This window comes from Canis lupus, chromosome 29 (assembly GCF_048164855.1).
Source record: "Canis lupus baileyi chromosome 29, mCanLup2.hap1, whole genome shotgun sequence".
NCBI lineage: Eukaryota > Metazoa > Chordata > Mammalia > Carnivora > Canidae > Canis > Canis lupus.
In genome coordinates, this window is record NC_132866.1 from 15,281,101 (window position 1) to 15,297,807 (window position 16,707).

General features: G+C 33.2%; 1 protein-coding gene across 3 annotated transcripts in view; it reads right to left on the bottom strand.

Annotated features, from left to right (window-relative positions):
• The window catches only part of ATRNL1 (attractin like 1), a 784,866-nt gene that overhangs the window by 619,836 nt on the left and 148,323 nt on the right, over window positions 1–16,707 (bottom strand). For all 3 annotated transcript variants that reach the window (XM_072805187.1, XM_072805188.1, XM_072805189.1), the window contains exons 12-15: window positions 15,741–15,949; window positions 14,630–14,748; window positions 10,458–10,590; window positions 6,889–7,070 (exon numbers count right to left, since the gene is read on the bottom strand). In XM_072805187.1, the coding sequence (XP_072661288.1) occupies window positions 6,889–7,070; window positions 10,458–10,590; window positions 14,630–14,748; window positions 15,741–15,949 (643 nt within the window). The remainder of the gene's footprint in view (window positions 1–6,888; window positions 7,071–10,457; window positions 10,591–14,629; window positions 14,749–15,740; window positions 15,950–16,707) is intronic.

Consider the following 16,707-nt stretch of genomic DNA (forward strand, 5'->3'; position numbering starts at 1 on the left):
CTAAATAATATTCCATAATACACTATATATATTTACATTTTTTTTATTCATTGACCCATCCATGAACACAGGCTATTTCCATCCCTTAGCTATTGTGAATAACGCTGCAATGAACATGGGCATGCAGGATATCTCATTGATACCCTGTTTACATTCTCTTTGGATATATATACCCTCTTCGGATATATCCTATATATATGGGATTGTTGGGTCACATAGTAGTTCTATTTTTAATTTTTTGAGGAAACTAATATTGTTTTTTAATTTGACTATACCAATTTACATTCCCACCAACAGTGTACAGGATTCCTTTTTCTACACATCTTTGTCAACTTATCCCTTTTCTTTTTGTTAACAGCCACTTTAACTAACAGGTATGAGATGCTGTGTCACTTTGATTTTGATTTGTATTTCTGTGATGATTGATGATATCAAACTTTCTATCATAGTTGTTGCCACTTGAATAACCTCTTTGGGAATATGTCTATTCTTTTAGATGATTATTTTGAATTATTTGTTAGGCAGTTTGTAGCTCTCCATTTATTTAGGGTCAGTTACTGGTACTTTATTCTGTTGCTTTGATAGTGTCGTATTTCCCTGATTTTTTGTGACCCTTATGGCCTTGCATTCGTGTCTCATTTGCAGAAGTGACTACTTCTTTCTATCTTTACAGACAGACTTCAGTAGGGAAAGCCCCTCATCATTCAGCCTATCCAGAAATTCTAAAGGTCTATATGGTCGATAGAATCCAAAGGCAGGTTTACTACCGGAGGACTCAGCTAGGCTAGCCTCGTACCTAAGTCAGTGGGCAAGCAGGCCTAGAGTCTGAATCCACAGGGGCCTGCCTGGTGTCTGGATACAGAGGGGCGAGCCTAGAGCCTAGGACCACTGCAGTAGGTCTAGAGCTTGCATCCACATGAGCAGGCCAACTGCCTGGGTTCATGGCAGTGGACCTAGAATCTGTGTCTGCAGGTACAGGCCTGGATCCAGAGTGTATGGGCACCACCTGGTACAAGGGTCCACTGATGCAGGGATGGTGACTAGATCCATGAGGGCATCTGGAGCCTATATCCACTGTGGCAGGCTTACAGCTGGGCCCACACGGGCCAATCTGGAGCCTGAATCTCTTGAGCTGAAGGAAACTGGAGGTTAACATGACACTGGGATAACCTTTGACCCTAAGTCCATGGATACCAGCTTAGAGCTAGGGTGAGCATGGCACCTGAACTTATAGGTATGGACCTGGTCATGAGTCTGTGGGGACTAGCCTTGGTGCCAGGGTTCAGTAAGGCAAGCCTGGTTCTGAGTCCATGAAGGATGGGCCTGGGACCTGGGACCACAGGGGTAAGCCTGAAGGTTGGGTACACAGGGAAAGGCCTGAAGCTTGAGTTTCCAGGGGTGAGCCTGGCCTTGACTCCACAGGAACCAGCCCAGTGCTAGAGTATACTGGGAAGGTCATAGACATTAGGTTTCCTGGAGCCTAGAGCCGCAGGCGGACAGCCTGGAGTACGAGGCCATGGGTGTCAGTCTGGAGCATGCCTGGTGCCTGGGTCAGTAGCAACCAATCAGGCACTGGGATTCACCGGGGAAGGCCTGGAACTGGGGTCAGAAGCAAAGTCAAGTGCTCACTTCACTCTCCTTCCCCTTTGCAGAAAGTTATCTCTCATCATGCTTCACTGTCCTGCATGAGCTTAGGGGAGGGATGATACAGGTATTGTGAAACTGTCCTTTCTTATTTCTACTTCTCCTGAGTGCTATAATCTCTTACCTAGATTACCTAGCTCTTGCATTTTTGTATATGAATGGTTGTTCAAACCAATGTTTCTGTGAGGGGACAAGAGCTGGAAATTTCCATTCTGTCAACTTGCTGACATTATTCCTAAACACTTCTACCTTAATATACATAATATATTTATTTTCTAAGTTACTATGTTAATAATATTATAATGTGAGATGATTTCAAAACCCCACATTACCCTTTTTATATTGCAGACTGTCAGGATAGAGAGAAATATGTGTCTCCATTTAAGTGTTTAACATACAGAAATAAGATATATAGATCCAGTGTTTATTCTAAGTATGTTATACAAATGGTCCTACAGAACTTATAAAGATAGCTATAGACCTAGAAATTTGCAAGGCGTATAACTACAATAAATTTCATAGTAAACACTCAACAAATATTTCTTAGATACAATTAAAATATCTATGAATATTCATTATGACAGATCTCTTATCACCTAGCAGAATACAGATTAGGTAATCAATAAATTATTAACAAAAGTTCATTAAAACAGATATGGTTATTTTCCACCATCCAATTCCTGAGACAGAGATAGTACTTAATAAATGTTTCTAATTATAAAAATATACATACTGCTTTGTCTTGTCATCACTACATATTTCATACATTATTCTGAAAGATATTTTGATACAAAAAGCTACAACATTTTTACAGTTCTTGATAATAACAGCAGGAGTCAATCCAACATAGATATTTCAAATTAATGATTGTCTTTCACATTACAGCGACTCTGCCTACATTTCCGACTATCTATAGTAAAGACAAGTCATTTAAAATGAAATATTACTCCCTAACTCATCATGATAAGGATCTGAGAGGAAGAGGAGAGAAATAGAAAAATGAAGCCGTTGATAAAACATTTAAAGTAACTATTACCCAGTAAATGAACTGGACAGGCAGTTGAAAATCAAAGACAAATTACTATATTATGAAAATTTACTATAGCACACCATTAATCATAGCAACATTTCATTAGCCATTTCCGATAAGTAAATGATTATTTGACCCAGGATATCTCTTTAAATTGCCTAAATTTGTCTGTCTTTATTTGCCAAGGAAGGGTTATCTTAAGTGTATACAATTGGAATGACTCGGGATATAATTCATTTTACATAAAGGTAAGCTTAATGGAATGTCACCTTGCAGAAGCATCCACCTTTGAAATTTTGCTAAAGCTCAGCTTTCTAATGAAACAAAACATTTTTCTTTTTGAGGGCATTCTAGTCCACAAAGTCTCAAATTTAAGTTTATCACACATCCAAAAAACTGTTAGTCAAATCTTTATGATTTATAATAACAAGAAAAGATGAGGAACTAACACAAAACACTTTGAAATATGCAACTTCTAAAACAGCACATTTCAAGATTATAGTGTAAAACTAAAAATATTATATTTTGAACAAGGAAAAAAGCAAGAGAGCTCTAATGCCAAATACTAAGTACTTTCTAAAACTCACAAGATATGGATCTACCAATAATAAGCTCTTTAAAAGTGATACATATTCAACAGAACTAATTTTTTTCAAATGCTCATTAATAACTGTCCCCCAATTTTGTAATTGAAGAAATGAAGCTCCTGGTATCAAAAGAATTAAGAGATTTAATTTGTTATATGATAACCATACAATTAAAAATGAAACTTTACAAATACACCTTCTCACTTTTTTCTAAAATATTTTTTAAAAATCAATTAGTGCCCGTCCTACATGAAACCACAGACATCTTACCTTTTGGCCATAAGCTCTCAAATAAGACAAAGAAAATAAATACATAGATGCTTTTATGGCCTCGTTACAAATATCTTCATATACTGGCTAACACAAAGTCCTGCAAGAGTTAGCTAGAGCATCACTCTAGGAAACTCCTTAAGTCCACATTACTAAGACATCCATCTTCTTTCTTCATATGTCCTGTGTTCATCTATTATTGCAATTATCACACTTCAGGGTAACTGTGTGTGTCTTCCTTGCCACTAAACTCTTTGAGAACAGTGATTCTCTCTCTCTCTCTCTCTCTCTCTCTCTCACTTTTTTTTTTACAGATTTTATTTATTTTATTTGACAGAGAAAGCATGAACAAGGGGAGGAGCAGGGGCAGAGGGAGAGGGAGTCTCCCTGCTGAGTAGAGACCCTGACGTGGGGCCCGATCCCAGGATCCTGGGATCATGTCTTGAGCAGAAGGCAGATGCTTAACTGACTGAGCCACCAGGCGCCCCCAGTGATTATCTTTTGATCTCTATTCTCAGCAAGCAATAGACTGCCAAGTACAATGAAGGTACTCAATAATTACGTACTAATTGAACGAATACTGGTCCACAGTTCACACAAAAATGATTTCATAGATTAGCTTCTCATATAAATTTAATTATAATAGTTTTTTATTCTATTAATATCAGCCATATAATAAATGTTTGACAGCCAACAAATATATTGTGATGTCTGCTTCACAGTTTTGAATATTTACAAAAGCCAGGGATATAATTAATTTAACCATTTTATTAATGCGTGGGGCAGAGCTTTCAATCTATGATTAGAAACTGAAATTAAAAGTTAAATCAGGGACACCTGGGTGGCTCAATGATTGAACATCTGTCTACTTTTGGCTCAGGATATGATCCCGGGATCCTGGAATCAAGTCCCAACTCAGGCTCCCCACAGGGATCCTGCTTCGCCCTCTATGTCTCTGCCTCTCTCTCTGTCTCTCATGAATAAATAAATAAAATCTTAAAAATAAACAAAACTTCTTTTCAAAAATAAATAAATAAAAGTTAAATCATCTGGTGTTGATACTCATAAGAAATATACATTCTAATATTACCAAAAATGTTAGGGTAAGAAGTTAACAGTGAAATGAGTGTCCATACAAAAATTTCAAAAGGGAGTATGAGTAAGTCCCTCTAATCTTTTCCAACATTTATAAAAACTGTCCCTATATCACTTCTTAAACACCAGATGCATATTCCTCTATTACTAGTAAAAGTAAAATCAATTACCTATTCTTCATCAAAAATCAGGAATGATCTTATGAGATAAAAGGTCCTAGTACAACTACCCAGGGCATTGGGGGGGCAGAGGGAGCTGTCAGAAGGATTTCTCATTCACCAAGCAAAAATTAAAATACTAGTCTGAGGCAAATGTTTTTCCAAAATTAAGATCAGTATTAATTTTCATCAAATAAATTCATTTAGTTATCCATGAATTCTAAATAACAATTCCTGGAAATAGTAAGAATAGCAGCAGTTAGAAAAGTGATACAAAAATAACAATCCTCCAAATGTAAACCATAATTATTGTAAACAATCAAAAATAAAATTTATATTCTTTATATACATTAGTTTATTTTTTCTCACAATAAATCTACAAAATAGCTATGATTATTAACCTGTTACAGATGAAGAATACAGAGCTGGAGAGAATAACTTGCTACTAAGTTTTAAAGATAAGCAGTATGTTCAATTGCACCCTCTCCATCACTTTGATTACAATTCTCAATGCTTCTTTAAAATCAGCTATACCTAGAAAACATTACTTAAGTATTTCTATAGCAAGTAATTGGTAATAATTTCTAAAATACCTAGAAATTGGTAGTCTATTTTATTTGTCCAAATAAAAATCATAACTGAAAGTCAAGACAAAGTTGTTGAGATCTGGCCCATGAGTCTTCAAAGTAACAGCTGAATTATAGACATACATACATTATTTGTATAGAAATTATGCCACTTGGTGCATTATTTACCATAGGGTGTCTATGTGTATGTTGTGTGTGTTTATCTTAAACATTAGGCCAAATCAACTACAAACTACAGATTTAAGGCATCTAAAATTATTTAGTCTTATCGCTTATCTAATCATACCTTGATCTAGTTTGAGTTCTAATTTTATTTTTGAAACAAAATACATAAATATGCTATGATGCTATGACAGTTCATATTAGTACATTTCAAGTAAATACATGAACTAAAGTACTCCAAAACTAGGTTTAGTAAATTATTTCCAAACTTCCTTATAAAATCTACTCTTAAGAATTGACTAGATTTTAACAACCCAAGAGTAGAAAATAAATACTGTAAATTCCTCTAGAAATATCTCATAAAATATATTTTGATAGTTTTCAAAGAACTATTCTAATTCCCCTGAAATATTGAAAGCAGTTTCCAAGTGCTTTATGTTCCAATAGCTTCCACAAACTTTAAAATTTGATTTTATTTCTGCTAACCTTTATCATATTATTTCAAGCAAATCTACACCTGAAAAAAAAAGCATAATCCAAAAACCCAACTTACAACACACAAAAAAAATTTAAAAATATGCAATGTAACCAATGTGTTAGTCTAGTGTTTTAATTACTTTTATTTATTTATTTGAGAGACAGAAAGAGAGAGCATGAGTTGAGGGAGGAAGAGAAAAAAAGGGAAAGAATCCCAAACAGACTCTGCCCTGAACACAGAGCCCAGTAAAGGCTCGATCCCAGGACCCATGAGATAATGACCTGCACCAAAACCAAGAGTCAGACTCCAAATGACTCAGCCACCCAGACATCCCTCTAGTGTTGTAATTATAAGGGACATCTCAAGTTATGAAGTAATTACCCTTCAAAACAAATTTGTAAATTTTATACACATGTATTTTAAGTGTATTTATTCATATAAAATGAGCACTTGGTAAGAAATGCAGTAGTTTACTATGTAAAATGCAAGATGAGTAATTTAGAAAATCTTATTCTCAAATATATATACAGATTAAGTCCACTGCCAATTGACTTCCAAAGTCAGTTCCACTTTACTTCCAAGATTTAATAAAAATAATTTATTTTTTTAAAGATTTTATTTATTTATTCATGAGAGACACAGAGAGAGAGAGAGGCAGAGACACAGGCAGAGGGAGAAGCAGGCTCCATGCAGGGCGCCCGATGTGGGACTTGATCCCAGGTCTCCAGGATCACGACCTGGGCTGAAGGCAACACTAAACCACTGAGTCACCTGGGCTGCCCAAAATAATTTATTTAAAAACAAAAGGAATGAACCATTGCTAGTGATTTTAGGACTTTCTGCATATTTCCATGATATAAACAAGTAGAGTTGTTACCTGTTGTGTATACTTCTGTATTTCATCCAGAACAAATTCTACTTCTTTTGAGGTTGTTAATGAAGCAAGATTTCCACTAAGATTATAGCAATAAAGTTTTGCATTGTCATAACTTTCTCTACTGGAATTGATTCTAAGACAAGCATCACCAATATGATTCCATCCTTCTCCACAAAGGTGAGCTAGTCAAAAAAAAAAAAAAATTATATCTTATTTTTAGATTACCAAAAGGCATGTATATTTTTCAGTTATTTTAGAATTCTAAATACAACTTCTGTATCTAAGTAACTTTTAATGATTAAAAATTCTAAGGATATCAATATAATTTACTAAACAAAATTTATCTAATAGTTTGATGAAGAATAAAAACAGAAGATCCTATTTTTTTCTTTAATTCTTGAGCATAATATAGGGTATGGCTATAACATCTATTAAAATGTGTTGACTGCTAGGTTTTCTAGTGTAGCATATGGTACCTCAACTAATAAAATCACTACTATTTTTACATCTCCAGGTCCAATTTATATTCTATAAGATCACTTTAAAGAAAAATAACCAGCACATAACAAAAGTAATTTCAAAGTTATTCCTACTCTCGTATCTAATTTCCATAGCCCAGGTGCACTATTTTGACATGTTAGGTTCTTTCATTCTTTAATTATAACTGTGGGGAAAGAAGTCTCATTTCTTTTATGTTTAATAAAGAAGCTATAATCTTTGCTTTCTAATGTTTATTTTTAAACACAGATATTCAGGTCTTTCTAACATTTAAACATACTACTCAATAACAGTGGTTTATCCTTAGAATACAAGTTGATCTTAAAACAGTGTCTATTTTCTAAAACAAACATTTCGAAATACATTAAAAAGTTATGCTCTAGTGTACACTAGTTAATAATGCAGTGCTTCATTAATACACTGATCTATAAAGTTTGACTACATTTCAGTTTCCATATCACATTAAATATATCAGTGCCTTTTGCCCTTTCAGGTTTAAATGCAGTAGTATAAATTTTCTGGAAATATTCTAAAGCTGCAATTCTCAAACATTTTGGTCTCAAGACCCCTTTATTTCTTAAAAATTATTAAGGACTCATAGATCTTTTCTTTATGCATTTGTTATCTATTGGCTTTGACCATATTAAAAATTAAAACTGGCCATTTAAAAATATATTTATTTATTAACTTAAAATTTTAATTTAAAAATTCATTGCAAAAAAAAAAAAAAATTCATTGCAAACACTCTTCTAGCTTTTGGGAGGTCTTGTGCCTTTATGTTACATACAGGCCCACAGGAGACATGTCATCAAATTCTCTCCCTGCGAAAGAGAAGCTGACAATTCAAATCAGACTACTGACATCATTTATCAGACTGATAAATGAATAGGGGGATGGACAGACAGATCAGGCATAAAGAAAGGAAAATGTTCATGTACAATCTGGGTAAGGGTTTTGGGTGGGTGTCATCTCTAAGATTCCAGTTTTCTGTACATTTGAAATTTTTCTAAATAAAACGATGGGGGAAAAACATTTTAACTTAAAATAAAAAGTAGATTTTATTTTAAAAGAATTATAGTCTTCAAAATAGAAAAAAGAATAGTGAAAAGTGTAGCACTGTTTTGCATTTTTGCAAATCTCTGTAGTGCTGATTTAATAAAAGACAAATGTATTCTCCTATCTACTTCTGAATCTACTGGAATTATAGATCACATAGCTTTTGGAAAGCTCCATAGTAAACCCATGACAGAATCAGAATTTAAAAAGCAAATAATATCTTAGTGTTACTAGTTTTGACTTCATGAATCCTCTGAAAGAGTCAATGAGCAGGGGACTCCTATTCTTTAATAACTGCTGTTCTATTGAATTGGGTACCAGGAACAGTGCCTAGAACATAGTAATACTTCAAAAGAGTGGAATTATCATTTAATAATTGTCACTTCCTCGAAATAAGATGAGTGGAAAACAAACTGTATATACCCAATTTGCTACTTAGTAAATATGAATGTAGAAGTAGGGAAGTTAGTTTATAATGTGATTTTTATTGTATTTTCTGTATGGTATTTATCATTCTTCAAGATACCCTGGCCAAGTGGAGCCAATAAACCAAACCAACATTCTTTCCTGGGCAATGAGTAGACGGGTACTACCAAATGCAACTTCACTTATTTTTCCAAACTTCCACTAGCAATCAAATTCCCTTCTTATTATAGCGATCTTCCTTTAAATATATATATTATATACCCCTTCCAAGATTTTTTTTAAAACATTTATTTATTTATTTGAGAGTGTGTGTGGGCACATGGTAGGAGGGGCTGAAGAAGAGAATCTTAGGCTGGCTCCATGCCCAGGGCAGAGCTTGATCTCAAAACCCTGAGATCATGGCCTGAGCCAAAACCAAGAGTTGATGTTTAACTGACTGCCCCACCCAGGTACTCCTTGGTCCAAGATTTTTAAAGGAACTTGGTAAATATTTTTACTAATATCTACATGTTGATTTGTAGAATATAACACTTAGATATCAATATAACTTTTAAGTTTAGTGTCATCTTACTATTGCTTTTCAAAATCTAGCACTGTATGAATATTCTCTAATTTTTTCAAAGTGAACACACATGCATATAACACTGTTTAAAAAATTCAAAGGTCAGTATATAAACAAAATCCAAAATTTAAATTAACATTCTAAAGTCTGAATGGTACTTTTAAGGGCAATCTAATTTTTATTTTATTACATGAACTTCGAAGCATGACATAAATCCTTTGATGGGATTTTCAAGGACTTTTTAGAATTACATAGGCACAGAAATTTTTCTTTGAAAATAATAAAACAAAACTAAGAGATAAAGGCAAAAACTGGACAGAAATAGAACACCCAGCTAGTAGTTACATCAGCCTTTTACAAGCCATGCAGCTTTGAGCAAGTCACTTAACCAGTTATGTCTCACTTTACCTGTATAACAAGAAGATGGAGCTGGTTAAATATCTCTATTACTTTTCTATTTTGTGATTTTATCTTTTATACTTAAAAGAGGAGTACTTAGGGTCTACCAAGAAGAGTGTTAAATGTAAAAAATAAATTGAAATTGCTTTTTTAAATTGGGCTTTTCTGTGGTTTACAAAACTTAGATTCTCATTAAATCATATAAAACTTATTATAGATACTGTAATTGTAATAAAAAAGTAGTCAGTAAAAAATAGTTCCCAGAATTTCAAAGATAGAAAGCATTTAAAAAACAAATCAAATAGGTCAAAATGTTAACATTTAGTAAATTAGGGTATTAGTCTGAGTATTTATTATTTTCTGTTTTTAAGATACAATTTTTTTAATTGAAAAGGATTCTGATCAAGTCACTAATATAATAAATACAAGAAATCCTGAACATCTTTAAACAATTGGAAGCAAACATACAATTTTTTCCTATAGAAACAATACTATTATTACTCCAATATTACTGTTTATTTGCTATCGATTTAATTTTAGAAACTGGAATGTTCTTACTAAATGCTCTTTCCTATAATGGTACTCATCTGTGGACTATAAAATTCAGTTACCAAACTGAAATCTTTACCTGGTAAAGCCTGGCATTCTTGTTGTCGCTGATCCCACTGGCAATTCAAGTTTAGTGAACAGCTTTTACAACTAGTAAGTTTATTACAGATCTGCTCATTTCTCACATGACATTTGGTGTAGTTTTTCACAGACTAGAAAGTTAAAAGATAAAACATGTTATTTTTCACCTTTGTATAGCAATAATTCTTAAACTTCAATGTATATATAAATTACCAGGTGATTGTAAAATTCAGATTTCTAACCCCAAATGCAGTTCTACTAAATCAGAATCTCTTTTACTCATTTCTCTAAACTATAGTTGTTGGAACTACAAATACGCTTATTGGAAAAAATGTGCAAATTCCACAATTTGAAATAGAAACCATCTAATGAAAATCTTTTCTATTGAATCTAATAACATGTTTCTGATTCAATAAATAAACCCTATGCAGAGTCATTTCTCTTCATGATCACATGAAATAATTCTAGTCATAATAAAACTATCACGCAAACAAACCCCTAGAAATAAAGTAGAAATGATAAGTTGTAAAAAAGTAAAAATATACTTTATCAAAACCAAATACATCTAATAAGACAAATTATTTTCACAATGACTCAAATTAATTTTACTTTCCCAGACACTAATCATTTTGGTTAATTTATGTTTCTCCTTTATTTGTCAAATTTTCTTTTTATGGCTACAAAGAAGTGCAGAAGTTAGACTTTGATCAATCCTACTATACAATATAATCATATGTCAACTAAATTCCAGTATTAAGAGATTAAAGGTTAAAGATTTAAAAAGGGGGTGGGGCAGCCCCAGTGGCCCAGCGGTTTAGCACCGCCTGCAGCCCAGGGCGTGATCCTGGAGACCCTGGATCAAATACCACGTGGGGCTCTCTGCTTGGGGCCTGCTTCTCCCTCTGCCTGTATCTCTGCCTCTCATTCTCTCTCTGTGTTTCTATGAATAAATAAATAAAATATTTTTTTTAAAAAAATAGGCAACATAGGAACTTTGGTGGGAGTTCCCTATATACACCAAGGTTCAGATGTTTCACATGATGTCATCAACACTTATGATCAAAATTTTTGGCTTAATTCCTTCCATGACTCTTGAGGAAAAAAATGTAAAGGACTTAATGCTGAACCCTGAGCCCCACTTCAATCTTTTTTTCTCTATAGATGCTTAACTAGACATTAACTAAGAAAGCTAAATATTTCTTTTTAGTCAATAAAGTTAACAGATAAAATTCAATTTTACCTATCCCACATATAAAATTGGTTGAAGCAACTTCTATCCTCTTAAATAATTTAAATGTCACCCATCAAGTATTTATTTATAAACTACTGTATATCCCCCCGTAAAATACACTGCAGTCACCTCAGTTCCAAAGACATTAATTTCTTTGAAGCAATCAAATTACATATAATCTAAGGTAAGAGATAAAAAAAATAGCTGTATACTAATGTTTGTCTTTCTTTATCCAGAAAAATCAGAGAAGATACATTTTTTAAAATCTCAAAGTACTTTGTGACTCTTATTCAACCACTACATTTTCATTCAGAACATACTTTTTATTGCTACTTTTTCTCTAATTCATAGCTTTCTGTCTTCATATAGAATATAAATCTTAGCATTATTAGAATATAGCTCTGGGATGCCTGGGTAGCTCAGCTGTTGAGTGTCTGCCTTTGGCTCAGAGATCCTGGGGTCTGGCATGGAGTCCTGCATTGGGTTCCCTGCGAGGAGCCTGCTTCTGCCTCTGCCTATGTCTCTGCTTCTCTGTGTGTCTCTCGTGAATAAACAAATCAAATCTTAAAAAATAAAAAGAATATAGCTCCAAACATTTGTCAGCTCACTGTAAAGGAAATTTCCTCAAATCATCTGATAATAGAATAACCTGTAAAAATGACAAGGGAATTCCTAAACAACTTATTAGGAGAAAAGAAAGAAGAACAGTTTTTTTTAAGATTTTATTTATTTATTCATGACAGACAGACAGAGACACAGAGAGAGAGAGAGAGAGAGAGAGAGAGAGGCAGAGACACAGGCGGAGAGAGAAGCAGGCTCCATGCAGGGAGCCTGATATGGGACTCAATCCCAGGTCTCCAGGATCACACCCTGGGCTGAAGGCGGCGCTAAACCGCTGGGCCACAGAGGCTGCCCAAGAACAGTTTTAATGCCAGTCTTTATAGTAACAATGGTGTCATTAGAGTCACCATCCAAATAACTCAACTGCTCTTCATTACACATGGTAGTCATCTATTGACACTGAACCAGCACAATAGATGAAATTATATTTCAATCACACACAGGGCTAATTTAATCAATGATGAAAGAAAGTTGACTGTTATTCTGAAAGATGGCTGATATTTTTTGGTCTAATGAACCAGATCAGTAAGCAGGTTTGAACTGTTAGAGCACAAAATACCCAACCTGGAATAAGTATGACTAAATAACAAAAAAGGGTATCAGTAGACACCATTTACACTAAATCTCACAGACCTTTCTGTAACCATTAGCATTGGGGCTTAGCTTAATCACCAGACATTCTGATAAAACTGTCTAAAAGACATTACGTCAAAGTCTAAATTACAAGTGAATACCATCTGCTCACTTATACTATCTCACCCAGTGCCTTCCTTGTTTACACATCATTATGAAAAATAAAATATAAAGTATAAGGTCACTTTATGAAAGGAATACTTGATAGCAATTTATATAACAATTTTTGAGGTACACATATTTTCATTTAGTATAAATGTCTAAACACAATGTCTAGATTCAGAGCCATCCAACAGAGCTTTAAACACACTCCGCCTATAATTTTTATTTAATAACATTCTTCACTTTATTCCCTTATTCCCATGCTTTATTTTACTTAACTCCTCTTTCCACATTACTCATTAAGATAACCCCCATTAGGTAAATATTAATGCAAATATTAAAAAGTAATTCAAATTTTCAAAGCAGAGTCAGGTCCTATTAACAAAACTCAAATAAAATTGAAGTATATTTGTTATTAAAGCAACTTATATCACTGGAAAGTATACACCAACACCATACATATAAAACCAAAAGTTTCATCTGCTAAGTTCATACTGCTAAGTCAGTAACTGAAAATTTTTCTCCATTTTAAGTTTTGAATATTATTTTACTACAGAACCATAAAACAATTATTTTGAAATATGACTGTTTATTGAAGAAAATTTTTGTTGATACAATAAAAATTTTTTACTTAGTTTTCAAACTTCCTTTTCTTTACATTTTACCTCTGCATGGTATCGTTAAAAGCAAATGAATACTTTTGGTTATTTATAGAAACTCAAAAAAAGAAATAATGCATGTTACATTTAGTTGAAAATCTGTAAGCATATCATTTAGTTGTTTAACCTACAGCTCAGTAAGAGAATCCTCAGTCCTACTACAGTTTTTAATTCTTTTAATGCTATACTTGTTAATACTTTCTGAAATTTTTCTTTCAATTTGTTGACATCTTAAAAACATGAGATATTTTGATACTACCTACTAAAAACATTAATTTTTGCTTTCAATTTTCATCTACCATAAATGTTAATTTTATCAGTTTTTTCAATTGTCTACCTAAGGTAAGGTTTTTCAAAGTTATCACTATTGACATTTTGAGTCAGATACTTGTTTTTTGTGGGAGAATTCATGCATTACAGAATTAACAGCATTCCTGGCCTCTTCAAGATGCCACAGTTGTGACAACCAAAAATGTCTATAAACATTGCCAATGTCGGTTAAGGCACAAAACTCTGGTTGAGAACCACTCATCTACACAGATAAAGGGAAAGTCAACCTCCAGTTAAACTTAAACACAAAGCATGTAAACAAAACATCAGACCACACCACCATCGTGCATGTGCATGTCTGACAAGAATCCCATGGAAATAATCTCTATACTTACTTACCTATATCACATGTCTATCACCACACAAGACTACACTTATAATCTTTTTTTAAAAGACATAGGAGGAAGTAAAAGTTACTAGAATGTAGGCTGACAAATTTGAGCAAGAAACTAGAGTGAATTTACAACATAGTGAGTGACTCCCTCAAGTGTCTTGATGTAAAAAAATGCTATCTGTACAATGCTACTGAACAGTAAGCTAATGATTAGAAAGCAGCAAGGTTAACAACATCACCATTTGCCCATAAATACTAACCACACTGCAGTTACTGTTTGCTGAAATGCATTTCTTGTCATCACACCATTGGCACCCGTTGGTATTGGCAGCACAGCTGGCACAGTCTGCATATCTGTAACATCTGTCATCAGGAGCAGCTGCAGGACAAATGGGAGATGAACGCATCAGGATGAGAAAGAAAATGTCACACTTCTTAATTCACACATTTTTAACATCTGTTTAAGAATCACTAAGACTTTTTTACAATATAAATACGACCAACAATATCAAAATAACATCTTCAATATGAGGTGAACTTCATATTGAATTTGAATTGTTTCTAAGTTTCAAGATACTTCCTACCCTCATTTTAATTATTCAATCTACCAAGATCTTATTGCCATTTAAAATTTATTCTTTATGGGGGAGGAGGAAAGACTTACAAAAAAAAAAAAAAGCATTACTACACAACTAAAAGAAACATTGTAACAAACACTCATTGTTCATTATTCTTCATAAAGATATTTAGAGTCATCTGAGTTATCATATACTAGCAAACCCTGAAAATACATAGCCAATTATAGTACAAAAAATGCATAAAACTCCCACTCATTTAAAGAAAATTGAATTGACTTATCTAAATCATTCATAAATAAATATTTACTAGTAATTTTTCATATGTTTGTTCTACTTATTCAATATTTTATAAAAGTTATTAAACTAAAACATTAATCATCAAAATTCTAGAAAATCTTTTAACTCTGTGGTTGGCTTGGCAATATTAAAGAAAGAAAAAAACTACCAAATGCAAATAAATTATTTCATTGTATTTCTTAGAAAAACAGTATTTCTTAGGGTATACTTTAAAGCATTTTTTACTTATATAGGAAAGTAGTTCACATGTTACACATAAAATATTGGTATTATAATATTACATATATAATTAAAAAGAGAACACTAAAAATAATTTATAAAAATATTAAATTATTAATCACTGCTAAGTTCGAACATTAAAATTCCTAATTAGAGGATTGTGACTTCTTAATTTCTAAAAGCTATACTAAGGTAAATCTTATAAGCAAAATGTATTACTCCTTCTAGCCCAGTAGAGAAGCATTATGCCAGAGAGGGAAGAAGAAAAAAACTTTACCTGTTTTAGGAGGGCACTTTGCTCTAAGGATATTATTAGTATTCCCGGATTCCCATGATTCGCAGTGATTTTTATTCCAAATACACTTTATTCCTGGACCAGCATTCTTACAAAGTTCTTCATCTCTGAAAGCCTTGCAATTTGGAGGCTTGTAAACAAGAATATCATTAAGGAGCACACTAGAAAATCCTCCAAATATATACATGGACCTATTGGGAAAAAAAAAAGAATCTTAAACAATATTAAGAAAAGTCTAACATATTAGCTTCTTTTTTAAAAAATATTTTATATATTTATTTGAGAAAGAGAGACAAATAGCAAGAGAGAGCACAAGTGGGGAGAAGAGGGAGAAGCAGGCTCCCCATTGAGCAGGGAACCCCATATGTGGCTTAATCCCAATACCCTGGGATCATGACTAGAGCCAAAGGCAGATGCTTAACCAACTAAGCAACCCAGGCTCCCTAACATATTAGTTTCAAAAATAAATTTAAATATACATTTTACCAAGGTAGCAAACAATTTTTTGATAAAAAGAAAACAGCTGTTCATGGATAAGATACACTTTAGAACAGCTATCTAGAATTATAATTTCTGAATACTGAAAATGAATTTAGATACTGGATATTTGGGATGCCTAGGTGGCTCAGTGGTTGAGCATCTGCCTTTGTCTCAAGTCATGGTCCCTGGGATCAAGTCTTGCATCAGGCTCTGCTTCTCCCTCTACCTATGTCTCTGCCTCTCTTTCTGTGTCTCTTATGAATAAATAAATAAAATCTTTAAAAAAATAGATATTGGATACAGAATCTATGTTTCAATGTTTTACTATCCTCTTATAAAATAGAAAAACCCAAGAGTAAAATAATCAAAAAGATATTCAAAAATTCAGTTTGAAAAGTCCAGACAATTATTAAATTAATTCAACTACCACTGTCTTTGACTGCTCCCCTTTCACTTAAATATATTTGAA